The sequence below is a fragment of the Balaenoptera physalus genome, assembly GCF_965194825.1.
Source record: "Balaenoptera physalus genome assembly, chromosome: 19".
NCBI classification, from domain to species: Eukaryota; Metazoa; Chordata; class Mammalia; order Artiodactyla; family Balaenopteridae; genus Balaenoptera; species Balaenoptera physalus.
This window is the reverse complement of record NC_138900.1, coordinates 56,143,110-56,156,067: the sequence shown is the minus strand read 5'-3', so window position 1 is coordinate 56,156,067 and position 12,958 is coordinate 56,143,110. Positions and strand designations below refer to the sequence as shown.

Sequence of the window (12,958 nt, the reverse complement as noted above, 5' to 3'; positions counted from 1 at the left end):
CTACTCTCCCTGCCCATTTTCAAGCTTAGCTGGTTCGGCTGTGTGGGTAGATGAGAACTAGTAATAACGTAGGAGTGGATGAGTATGAATACAAAATGGCCTGTCACTGGCATCTTGTACAATAAAATCGTGCTTCCTGCGAGGATCTAACTGGAATTTGTAAAATAAGGACTCCCTGAAACAGCACTGTCCACTAGAAATTTCTTCTGTGACAGAAATGTCCTATATTTCTGCTGTCCAATGCAGTCGCCACTATGTTCAGCACTTGAAATGTGGCTCATCTGAATTGCTATGTGCTGTAAGTGTAAAACATACACAAGATTTCAAAGTATCAGAGTATGAAAAAAAAGATGTAAAATATCTCAATTTTGACTACATGTTGAAATGATGCCATTTTGGATATATCAGATAAAAAAAAAAATACTATTAAAATTAATTTCACCTGTTTCTTTTTCTTTTTTAATGTGGCTACTAGAGAATTTTAGATTGCGTATGTGTCTCACATGCCATTTCTATTGACCACACTGCCCTGGAACATGTGAGGACTTGGGGGGCAGCGGGTAGAGGGAGGAACCCGTGCCCATGAGAACACCTGTGGTGGGTGGTAGGTCTCAACCTCAGCTGCACAGCAGAAACAATGGGGAGCTTGAAAGACATGCCCCACCCCGGACCAATTAAATCAGAATCTCTGGAGGTAGGACCCAGGCATCAGTAAGTTTTAAAATGCCCAGGATGGGGACTTCCCTGGTGACACAGTGGTTAAGAATCCGCCTGCCAATTCAGGTGACACGGGTTCGAGCTCTGGTCCGGGAATATCCCACATGCCGTGGAGCAACTAAGCCCGTGCGCCACAACTACTGAGCCCACATGCCACAACTACTGAAGCCTGTGTGCCTAGAGCCCATGCTCCGCAACAAGAGAAGTCTCCGCAATGAGAAGCCTGCGCACCGCAACGAAGAGTAGCCCCCGCTCACCGCAACTAGAGAAAGCCCATGCTAGAGAAAGCCCACTCGAAGCAGCAAAGACCAAACGCAGCCAAAAATAAATAAATATATTAAAAAAAAAAAAATGCCCAAGATGATTCCATATGCAGCCAAGTTGAGAAACAATCCCTTTGCCAGAGGGAGAGATGCTTGTCTTTGTTTGTTTGTTTTGGAGATGCTTATCTTTAAAAGCATGGGATTAGGAAGTAGAGTGAGCCAGGAAGTGGAGTGAAGAGCCAGCAACTAGCAAAGGGCTTGAACAAGTAGCGGGGTCTCTCAAGAAGACGTTTACCCTGGTGGTTAGGAATGCCCTGAGGAACCCAGCTTTTCCCTGAGAATCCTCAGAATGAGGCAAAGGGGAAAAGAGCTACCGCTATTGCCACAACTCTCTTTGCCCCGCTTGGTACAAGTGTCCAGGGTGACCTTGATAAGACCTGAACTACAATCTCCCCACTACCATTACCAAAGGGGTTTGGAAGGAGCAGACACTGCGTGCAATTCAAAGGTGGCAACCACGCCTTGATGCCTGTCAAGTTTGGTTCCATCTGCCAGACTAAGTTCTGCTCTTCTCCTAGCAAGTTACAAGCCCAAGGGCAGTGACTCTAAATCCTGCTGCTGAGTTAGAAATACTTGAGGAGCTTTATGAACCCCAGACTCTGAACGTTGTCTGCAGTGAGCAATGCCCATGGAACGACTACTGTCTAAGGCAGGCTGTGAGGCTCTGACGGGGCTGGGGGAGGAGGACCCATAATCACGTGGCTTTCTGTCTTCAGATTCCATTGTCTGTTCAGTAAAACTTGGGTTTATAAATTTAACAGTGCCCTAGCAGCTATAAAGGCTGATCATAAAAATTCTAATTATAATAGCAAACACTATGTGCCAAGCACTTGTTTTAAGTGCATTACATGTATTAACTCTTTACCCTCAGAACAATCTTAGGAGGCAGGTACAATCATAATGCATAGTTCAGACAATAAAAGTGAGGCACAGAGAGGTTAAATAGTTCATGCCAGATCACAAAGCTAGGAGACGTTCTTACCACCAAGTTGTGCTGCCTCCATGTGAATACACAACTAGATCTAATGACCTAATGTCAGCATTCTTGTACCTTCTGTGAAGACCTCCCTTAGAATAGCGCTTCTCACACATACAAACATGCATAGGGAATCACCTGGATGTCCTGTTAAAGTGCCTGTTTTGATTCTGAAGGTCTGGGTCAAGGATGAGATTCTACATTTCTATCTAACAAGTTCCCAGGGAAGGCCACTGCTGCCAGCTTCTGTATCACACATTGAGCAGCAGGTCCTTCAGATCCTGTAATTTTACAATTAGATGGCCTAATGATTTTAAGAGCCCTTTCACTGTTCTCCTTTTCTCTGCCACGCAGTGTCATGTGGAAACTCTGTTTAGTTGGCAGTAGCACCGTGTCCTTATACTCAGGGTATCCCTTGGGCAGGAACTTGAAAACTGACAATGCTCAACACTGGGAGCTAAACGCTCCGGTCAGCAGCCCGTGACTGAATGCCCGATTCCAAGGCTTCCCTAGGTGCCGAGAAAGAAGACTGGCGCGTCTGTACAGTATAATTCAAAAACAGCACTTGTGGGATCAGGCCACACACATACAGAGTCAGAATAACTTGGTCTGGAGCTAAAAAAGAGCAGGGCTACAAATATAGTTTAAAAATACTTTTTTTAAAAGTCCCATTAAGGGGCTTCCCTGGTGGCACAGTGGTTGAGAATCCGCCTGCCGATGCAGGGGACACGGGTTCAAACCCTGGTCTGGGAGGATCCCACGTGCCGCGGAGCGACTAAGGCCGTGCGCCACAACCACTGAGCCTACGCTCTAGAGCCCGCATGCCACAACTACTGAGCCCGCGTGCCACAACTACCGAAGCCCGTGTGCCTAGAGCCCGTGCTCCACAACAAGAGAAGCCACCGCAATGAGAAGCCCGCGCACCACAACAAAGAGTAGCCCTCACTCACCGCAACTAGCGAAAAGCCCACATGCAGCAACGAAGACTCAATGCAGCCAGAAATAATAAAATAAATTAAAAAGAAAAAAAAAAGTCCCATTAAAAGAATAACCAAGGCGGTTACCCGCTGTCTGGTGTGGCGACCTGGCGCGGGGAGCCGCGGGAGGGGAGGAGTGGGTGTCGCTGTCGCTGACGGCTGAGGCGGCAGGAGGGAAGCTGGATCCCGGGAGGTGGGAGGGAAAGCGGGAAAGAGGGTCTGGTGAGGCGGCAGCCCTCAAGGCCACGCTGGGTCAGGCTTGGTTCTTGTGGAGTGGGGTGCAGGTTGCCAAGCCAAAAAAAAGAAGAAGAAAAAAAAAAAATAGCCAAGGGCTTCCCTGGTGGTGCAGTGGTTAAGAATCTGCCTGCCAATGCAGGGAACACGGGTTTGAGCCCTGGTCCGGGAAGATCCCACATACCGCGGAGCAACTAAACCCGCAAGCCACAACTACTGAGCCCACGTGCCACAACTACTGAAGCCCCTGCGCCTAGAGCCCGTGCTCCGCAACAAGAGAAGCCACTCCAATGAGAAGCCCGCGCACCTCAACAAAGAGTAGCCCCCGCTCACCGCAACTAGAGAAAGCCCGCACACAGCAATGAAGACCCAACGCAGCCAAAAATAAATTAATTAATTTAATTAAATTAAGTAAAAAAAAAAAAAAGAGCCCTCTTTGAAAAAAAGTCATGAGGGACACAAAATAATTAAAAAAAAAAAAAAAAAAAGAACAGCCAAGTGGAAGGGCAGGGATGCAAAACGTGCCCCTTTTCAGCAGGCAGCGTACAGCAGAAGGCTGGTGTGTTCCTTTAGGACAAGTTCTGTACACCTCTGAAAAGTCGGGCTCCCCGCTCAGAATTCACAGAGGCCCAAGCCACACAGCACCAGGTGGGCCACTACTGGAGCACCAGAGGATCTGAAAGCAAAGAGGCTGCTCTAATGCATCTGTCAGGCTAAGCTGGATTCCCTGACAATTCATGAGCAGCACTGAAACTCCAAGGCTTCCCGCCGAAGTTACTGGCTGCTGAAGACACCCAAAGATGGCCCCCAGTCCCTATTACTAATGCACACCGCTGCGGCATCAAGTATTACACACACTCATCCAAGGAGGCCGCTGAGCGGTGGTGGTGGGGGACTGCTACCTTTAAGCTCTGAGTCTGACAAGGAAAGAAATGGGAAAGCCAATGGCAGATTTAAGCCATGGAGCCAAGCTAAAGGTATGGTGGGACCCTGAAGTACTGAGTGAAATGAACCTAAATTGCCCCCTGAAACCCTGTCCCCTACACCTCCATTCAAGATCAAACCGGTCTAGACAAACTAACCAATAATAAAGGCACTTTTCAGAAGGATCCACATCCAGGAATGGCCATGCTGCTGAGGGCAAATTAGTTTCAAGCTGCTCAACAGCCTACGAATTGGGGGAGGCTGACCTAGAACCGTGTGGATGCCCTACCCCTGCACAACCTTCCCTTGGCCCCAACCAAGGTCAGGCTGTGGAGGCTGTGGGATCCAGCCTGACTCAGGAATTGGCTGGCCTGATGGGCCACCCGGCCATCCATCTGCTTTGCGGCCCACGTGCTTCCACTGGATCTGGATTTATCTCTTTCCCAGCAGGGGGAGGGTGGGTGGGGTGAACTGGGAGGACAACGGCCACTGCTGTGGATCCTGGAAAGGCACGGGCCTCAGAGTGAAAGTTAACACGGCCCTAAAGGCTGCCCAAGATTCTAAAATACAAAAATTAACTACTGCTTATTCCTTTTATCAGATTTTTCTCTGATATAAATAAACTCTATTCCACTGTTAAGATAAACCCTGCTCTTGATGAGGTATTTACCCAGAAATGATCAAATGTGCTTAATTTAAGCACCTTTCTAAATGAAGTTTGGACTGTAAGACATCACAACTTCTTTTACTTAGTACCTCTTTAAGAGCCAGGAGCAACTAAACAGCATATTTCCCAATGTAACATTCCCAAGTTATAACATCTTAGATATATTTTATTTTATACTCCTGTTTCTATTTTAGACAGGGGATTAAGAAGGCTCTTATCTGTGCTCTAAACAAAGACCAAAAGGTGGGCACCACTGCCAGGTCTGGGTTCCCCTCTAAAGCCGTGACTGGGAAACATACACTGATATTCTTTCTCAAGTCCTGTCTGCACCAAGGCATAGTTTTCCCTTCGTTTCTGGCCCAATTCTGGATGCAGGCACCTAGGCAGAGAATTCAACTTTTCAGTGGGAAATGGGAAAAGGCAGTTGAGATCTCCCCTTTTTAAAAAAAAGAGAACTCAGAATTTTGAAAGTAAAACTCTTAGAGACTTGCTTCTGTCTCTATTTCTAGAATCAATATTTAATACTAACTACTCAATCACGTTATTTTACATGATGGTCGCCTGTGTTCCAGAACACTCTCCCAAAGTTCCGCTCCAAGGCAGGAATAAATGAAGTTACTTTCGCTCAGCCTCAAGACGTAAGTTATCCTTGTGTAGATCTGTCTGTTATGGAATGGGGGAGGGCTCATCCTTTCTCAACTCTGATTTCCCCAGCCACTCTCCAAAGGCTGCAAGCACTGGCTGAAGGTTAAAGGAGGCTCCATGCTTCCCTAAGGAGGCTGGAAAGTGCTAAGAAAGAGGCTGCTACTGCCTTGGGGAGAAAATGGCGACACTGAGTCAAATAGTAGCTTTAGGAAGGAGACTGGCAATTTTGTTTGTGCAGCCATCAGTTGCATAAAGGCCAATGATGTCACATGCCTCTTTTGTTTATAAGCAAATTTGTTTTTAAGAATAAAACACCCAAACAAACAAAGAACTGGTACATTAAATATGGGGCAGGAAGTCATTAACTGTGTCCAAAGGCACTGAAGAGCCTGGGCAGAGGGGCTGGTTAGTGACTTGGTCACTGGTGTAATCTGTTTTAGGGAGGATTCTTACCAGGTTGGAAAGGCAAATAAAACTTAGAGAGAAAATGGCCCTGAAGCAGCCTCTGCTGCCCTGAGAATCACTTTTCATTTCCAATTCTATTTATATTTCAGGGATAATGGGGGAAGAGGGCATTAGTTAAAATCTGCAGCCATTTTAATTGCTAAATAACGTAATCTTAATGTCTCCAGAAGCCTGCTTCATTTCTTTCAAGAAGTATCAGAGGATCAGAATCGAGGAAAATAAAACTCAATGCCACAGGTCCTAGTCACCTACTTCCTCCCATAAGAAGCCACCACCGGGAAGGAGAAAACATAGGGCTGCCAAGGAGTTGCAGAAGTTGCAGGTGGCATGAATGAAGATTTACCTCCCCCACTACCTGAAGGGAAGCAGAGAGTGACCACAGATGCCCAGGGCTTCACCAGCCTTCCCTGGTGAAGAGTGTGCCCAGCACCACGCTGCCCAGAGGCCTGCGAAGGAAGGCTGGGAGAGCCCAACGGGATGACCAGATCACCCCGGGCAACACCACAGCTTCCTGAGCTACAGCTGTAAGCAGACCAGTGGCACCCATTAGGCAGAACCTTGGCCTAACGAAAGAACCTTCCATTTCTCCCTTATCCTCTGCCTAACACCAGGAGGTGGAGGTGGTAGAGACTGGGAAAGAGAAAATCAGACCAAAAAGTAGCCAGAGGGGCTTCCCTGGTGGCGCAGTGGTTGAGAATCTGCCTGCCAATGCAGGGGACACGGGTTCGAGCCCTGGTCTGGGAAGATCCCACATGCCGCGGAGCAACTAGGCCCGTGAGCCACAACTACTGAGCCTGCGCGTCTGGAGCCTGTGCTCCCAGCAAGAGAGCCCGCGATAGTGAAAGGCCCACACACCGCGATAAAGAGTGGCCCCCGCTTGCCACAACCAGAGAAAGCGCTCGCACAGAAACGAAGACCCAACACAGCCAAAAATAAATTAATTAATTAATTAATTAAAAAAAAAAAAAGTAGCCAGAGTTGTCTACCTTTCATAGGAAAAGGACTAGAATTTGGCTTAGGCCTCTTCTGGAGCTGTCAAGGATTTTCAAAAGAAACATATTTTGGCCACATTGGGCTAGGTCCCAGGAGTTCTTAAAGCCTTAGCTTCAGAAGTACTATTTTTGGGGGGATAACAAATGAAACTTAGTTTGGGTCACTAAGATGAGATGCAGCCAGTAATTCACATTCAGAGGAAGGGCCTAGAAGTACTCAAATCAGTAATAGGAAAGGACTGACCAGGGATACAGACTGAGCCAGAAAATCTTCCTCTTTCCACAGAGGACTAAAGCCAGACTGTCAACTACCTAGAAGGGAACTGTAATGCCCCTGCCTAGATTCAGGCCCCAAGTTATCCCAAAGATTGCTTCCAGGCAGCACAAGAGCAAGAGAAAGGGGTGGTTACTCTGAAAGTCAGAGCAGGTGGTACCAAGAGAGGTGTAAGTCTGTAAAGAGACCTCAGAGCCCTTTGCTGGCCAGCAGCCATTTCCACGTACTTGAGGATCAGGCAGCTGCTCTCAGGGTACTCTCACAGTGGCCAGAGCTGAGCCTGGAAAGCGAGCAAGCAGGCAGGGTGATTAACTGGAGCTGAGCCTCAGCAGGGCCCACAAGCTCCTGGGGAAGAATGACAGGACTTATTTCATGGATCATTTGGAGAAAACCTCATTTCAGGCTTCAGTTCTACTGATAGCTTAAGCCTAATTAAGTCCTGAACTATTTAAAAGGATTCTTGGGTGTCTGAGGATAAATTTCATCATTTCTTTTTTTTTTTTTTTTAAGTCCAGGCCTTGTTCTGTTTTTTTAACCCAAAGCGCACACCCACCTATTAAAGCCCTTTCTTGTTTTCCTTGAACTCCTGATGTCAGGCAGCACAAAAATCAGATTTCTCATCAGGACCTCTAAGAGTTTTCAGACCTCCAAAGTTTTGAGTTCTGTAAGCAATCAAGCAGATGGCCAATACCAGTAAACAGCTCTCACCTGGACTGTGGGACTGTCTTATCCACAAACAGGAATATTGCCTTTTCAGAAGGAAGCTGGATCCTTTTCCTGATGATCCACATGAACTGAGCCACAGTGATGTCAGATGGAACCAGATACTTCCGTTTGTCAATGTCAACAATCTGAGAGCCTGAGACTTTTTCCACAATCACCTGCGAAAGCAAAGAAAGGTCAGGACTAGATTTCTAATGTGAGGCTCTGGCCCTGCATTGTTGGAGAGCTGATGAACAGTGTGTAGGCAAGGAGGTGGGTGGGAAACTGCATAACATGAAAAAATATGCCCCTGATTTAATAAACCACACACTCTGGAGGTTAAGAACTGATATAAATGTGTTATAGGGAAACAAACGGTAAGTGCTTTTCTGTGGTCAACTATTATATTTCTCATCCCTGATCTCAGCATGCATAAAAGAAACACAGCCCGCACTACAAAGCTTTTCAACATTTTGTCTGGGCAGACTCGAAAATATCTGGTGAGGGTTTCCTCTACAGCCTGTTACTCCAGGCTGGACCCCAGAATGGATCTGCCTTCACACTACAGGGGAATTAAGATCTCAAGGAACACGGGAAATGAGAATGGATGGACTAATGGGAATGACTGGCAAGCCCAGCCAGCCAAGAACGAAGCTCTTCATTTGGCCTGTTGCTTCTCTCTGAACTAAGTTTCAAATTTATCCCTCCTGCCCCCTCCCCAAAGAAACTGTTCACAAGCAATAAGCTACAATAACAGGCCTGGATGTCCTTAAAAATAAATAAGGGTTACAGAAACTATCTCCCCTACCATGGGATAAATACAGGATAAGTATCATTGATTAAACACAAGCCACTAGAAGTGGCTTCTCAGATTTTTTGGGTCAGGAAAGGATGACAGGATCAGAGTGAGAAAAGGGAACTCTAAGTCAGGTAAAGATGGAGGCTCAAAGTTCAAGATCAATGTCCTGAGACTAAAGTACCACTTCCAAGACCAAAGTGAAAGTCTCCCTCCACCACCATTCCCAAAAGTGGCTGTGACCTGTTGCCCCGTCCTAGAACATCGTTTCTTACATAATTGTCTAGGGAAGCCCAGAGGCTGCAGACAGCTCGCTGGCCTAGATCAGGAGATTCAGCACTGAGGCATCCTGAACAGCATCAACTCAAGCCCCTCACGCCCCGGCCCCAGCTGGTCCCTTACCCAGTCTGGCCCATCTGCTACTATAACTGGGACTGGAATCTAAACTTGTTAACTGTTGAATGGCCTAGGGCCCTATCACGGGTCCTAAACAGCAGGGGTGACAGCGAGGTGAGGGGGCGGGGAGTCCACTCACCGGAACCCGGTCGGGATATTTCGCTCGGATCTTCGCAGATTCCACGCATCTGTGTTCTATGGGAGAAACGCACCGGGCTGACGGTCGCGCCCGACCGGCCGGCCGGTTCCCGAGCCCCCGGCCCTCCTCCCCACCGTGACCTGCGCACGCCCCAGGTCCTCGTTCAGGCGTCCCGGCAACCTCGGTCCCCGGTCCACTGGCTCCGGAAGGTCCCGCAGAGGTCGGCGCGGGGTGGGTGGGCAGCTGCCCGGGGTGCCGGGACCTCGGCGACCCGAGCCCAGAGTGCGGCATCCGCCCCGCCGGGCCCAGCCCAGGGCGGCCCGAGTGGGGGAGGGGGCCCACCCGCCGCCCCAGCCCCCACAGCGGGGCCAATGGCCGAGCGCTTACCCAGCGAGTGGTCCTCCTTGAACATCCACTTCATGGCGGCGGCGGCAGCGGAGAAAGGATGCAGCCGGCTCTCGGAGCCGCGGAGCTCAGCGCACCAACCACAACAACAACGACGACGGCGGCGTCGGCGGCAGCGGCGGCGGCGGCGGCGACTACACGGCAGGCGGGACTTCCGGCTGCCGGAGCCTAGCAACCTGCAGGGGGCGGAGCTTCCGGCGCCGCTCGCTGGGACGCCGCGCCAAGGGGCGGGGCCGCATGTCAAGGGGCGGGACAGGACAGGGTGGTGAGAGGGGCTGCCGGCGGAGTGGGGATGATGAAGCTAGTGACAGAGATGTCTGTGAGGGATATTCGTGACTGGGGAGGGGATATTAGAGAACTGGTAACAGAAGTGGGGTCTCGGTGGACGTTGGTAACGGGAAGGGGTGAGTGGGGGTCTGGCTGATAGGATAGAGCTCTTATAGAGGACTATTCATTAGGGAAATCTGCCTGGGGCGTTGGTGACAACAGGGGCATTTTGTAGGTATGAATGACAGAAGAGGGTTCTCTGGTGGTTGGTGATGGCAGGGGGTCTATTTAGGGCGTTGGCACTTTGGGGAGTATTGTTTGGAGTAGTTACAGATTCGGGGCCCAATCTGGAGGCCGTGACTAGTTTGAGGGGACTGTATGGGGAGGGGTACTGATGACATCCCGGGGGTTCAGTATTGGGGACAGCCATAACAGGTTGCATTGGACCTAGAAATTGAATTTAAACAAATCCCATTTCCTTCCCTTATTCACGGATAAATATTTGAATAAGCATTTAAGAAAAGCTATCATAACTACGCATTTGAGGAGTGTAACATCACACTGATCACAAAGAGGCCCCTTCGCCTTAACTGGCAGAGGAGTTAGAGGTGACTGTCTGGCTCAGAGAATTCCCCTGATAGCTGGTCATGAGACGGGTTTCTTTGCCATTCAGCATGGGGTTCAGCAGTCACAGCCTAGGCTGTGTGTGTGTGTGTGCCATCTGCCTGAGCACATGCCTTCAGGGTCTCCAGTGATGTCATTCCTTTCTTCCTCCAAGAGTCATCAGGGCAGTCTGCTCTGGTTCATCATCTGTTTATGAGCTGGTGAATATGTAACAAGATATTCACTTAATTGGGACACATGATCCTTGCCACGTGCTTGTGATTCTGATGCATCTGAAAGGCCTGTATGTTTGAACATTGTCATTCATCATTTCCTCAGTTGAAACTCCTGATGGATGTTGTGGAATCTAGCTTTATTCTGAAATTATTTTTGATATTTTAAGACTGTGTGTCTGAGCAACTAAAATCCGTGTTTGTTTCTTGCCTGTTTTTAATGAAATGAAAAATCCTTTGAATTTCATACCTAGAAATTATTCTTGTTGCATATAGGAGCACTGTTCTAAGTGTTGGGGAAAAGCAGTGAACAGAACAGACAACACTTGTGCTCTTATGGAATTTGCATTCTAGTGGGATAAAACAAAAAGATATATGTTGGGTAATGATAGGTGCTGTTTAGAAAAATAAAGCATGGTTCTTGACTAGAGAGTGATGTGTGGGATCAAATGCATATTAGATAAAGTGGTTTGGCATATTCTAGGAACAGGAAGGAACCCCTTGTGGCTGGAGCTGAATAAATAAGAGGGTGTGTGTTAGGAGGTGAGATCAAAGGGATCTAGAACAAAAGTGAGTTCAGCTTTGAATTCCATTTGAAGAACTTTGGATTTTATTTAGAATGAAATGAGAAGTCAGTGGAGGGTTTTAAGAAGTGTGACATGCATGAAGAACCTAGGGGCAAGACGGGAATAAAGACGCAGACCTACTAGAGAATGGACTTGAGGACACGGGGAGGGGGACGGGTAAGCTGGGACAAAGTGAGAGAGTGGCATGGACATATATACACTACCAAATGTAAAATAGATAGCTAGTGGGAAGCAGTCCCATAGCACAGGGAGATAAGCTCGGTGCTTTGTGACCAGCTAGAAGGGTGGGATAAGGAGGGTGGGAGGGAGGGAGACACAAGAGGGAAGAGATATGGGGATATATGTATATATATAACTGATTCACTCTGTTATAAAGCAGAAACTAATACACCATTGTAAAGCAATTATACTCCAATAAAGATGTTTAAAAAAAAGTGTGTCATGATATGACTTTCCTTTTTAAGTGATCAGGCTAGCTTCTGTGTAGACAGTAGACTATAGGGGGTTGAGGATGGAAGTAGGGGAAGAGTTAAGAGGCTATTGTGATAATCCAGGTATACGATTTTGTTGGTTTAGACCAAGACGTTATCTGTGGAGGTAGTGGGAAAAGCAGCTGTGTTCTAGATATATTTTGAAGGTAGATCCAACAAAATTTGCTGGTCAATTGAATGTGAGTTATGAGAGATGAGTCTAAGTCACGGTTTTGGAAGAATGGAGTTGCCATGTACTGGTGTACTGGAATAGGGTGGAGCCAGCGGGGGGTTGGGGGGGGGGAAGCAAGGGTTTGGTTTTGGTTATATTAAGATGCCCAAGAGACACATCCAAGTAAAGATGTAGAGTAGGTAGATGGATCTATGAGTCTCAAATTCAGAAGAGAAGTATTTAAAGCTATCGAACTAGAGATCTGCTAGAGAGTGAGTATAAAAATGAAAATACCTATTTTGCGAATAGAGTTAAACACTGAGGAATGAAGATGGTTATTCACCATCTGATAGTGAATCAGTGAAGGAGATAGAAATTGGACCGAAGACCCCCTGCTTCCCTTTACAGAGCTGGCCACTGTGTCCTAATTCAAAGCATGTGTACACCAGCTTGCACCTGGAAGAACTTAGTACACTTCTCAGGAGAGAGATCCGCTGCTCACCAGCTTACAGGCATGTATGTCATCTGATGGTCTCAATGATGTGCAGTGTCTGTCTTCTATCTTTACCTACCTTCTTGATGTCCTTTTCCAGTTCACCATTCTAACTGGTTTCTCTGATCTGCCTTGATGATATGCATCACCTTCTTTACCTATTGGGTCATTATATTTAGCTTACTGAATGTTCTAAGGACACTGGATCTCTTCCTTGAGAGGGTTGTTAGTTGACGAGGTGAGTCAGAAGGAGAAACAGGATAATGCATATATGCAATTACACATTAACCAAGTTGTAAAACATGGAGAGTAAATTTCAAATCTTGGAAAGGTATGTGAACATGGATACTGAGGGATGGCTGGGACAGTGGGGGCCAACACAAAGCCAAGTGTGGCTTATCAAGAAAGACTTCACAGAGGGACTTCCCTGGTGGTCCAGTGGATAAGACTCCACGCTGCCAATGTAGGGGGCCTGGGTTCAATCCTCGGTCGGGGAACTAG

General features: G+C 47.7%; 1 protein-coding gene across 6 annotated transcripts in view; it reads right to left on the bottom strand.

Annotated features, from left to right (window-relative positions):
* Window positions 1-9,788, bottom strand: part of GABARAPL2 (GABA type A receptor associated protein like 2) — a 34,237-nt gene extending 24,449 nt beyond the window's left edge. For 5 of the 6 annotated variants that reach the window (XR_014257010.1, XM_082439255.1, XM_082439254.1 and 2 more), the window contains exons 1-3: window positions 9,615-9,788; window positions 9,228-9,283; window positions 7,903-8,075 (exon numbers count right to left, since the gene is read on the bottom strand). Coding sequence is in view for 5 of the 6 variants with exons in the window: in XM_082439255.1 (XP_082295381.1) it covers window positions 7,903-8,075; window positions 9,228-9,283; window positions 9,615-9,648 (263 nt within the window). In the remaining variant the exon portion in view is untranslated. The remainder of the gene's footprint in view (window positions 1-7,902; window positions 8,076-9,227; window positions 9,284-9,614) is intronic. The other variant, XM_082439252.1, reaches the window with a different exon arrangement.
* Between the last annotated feature and the right edge of the window lie 3,170 nt (window positions 9,789-12,958).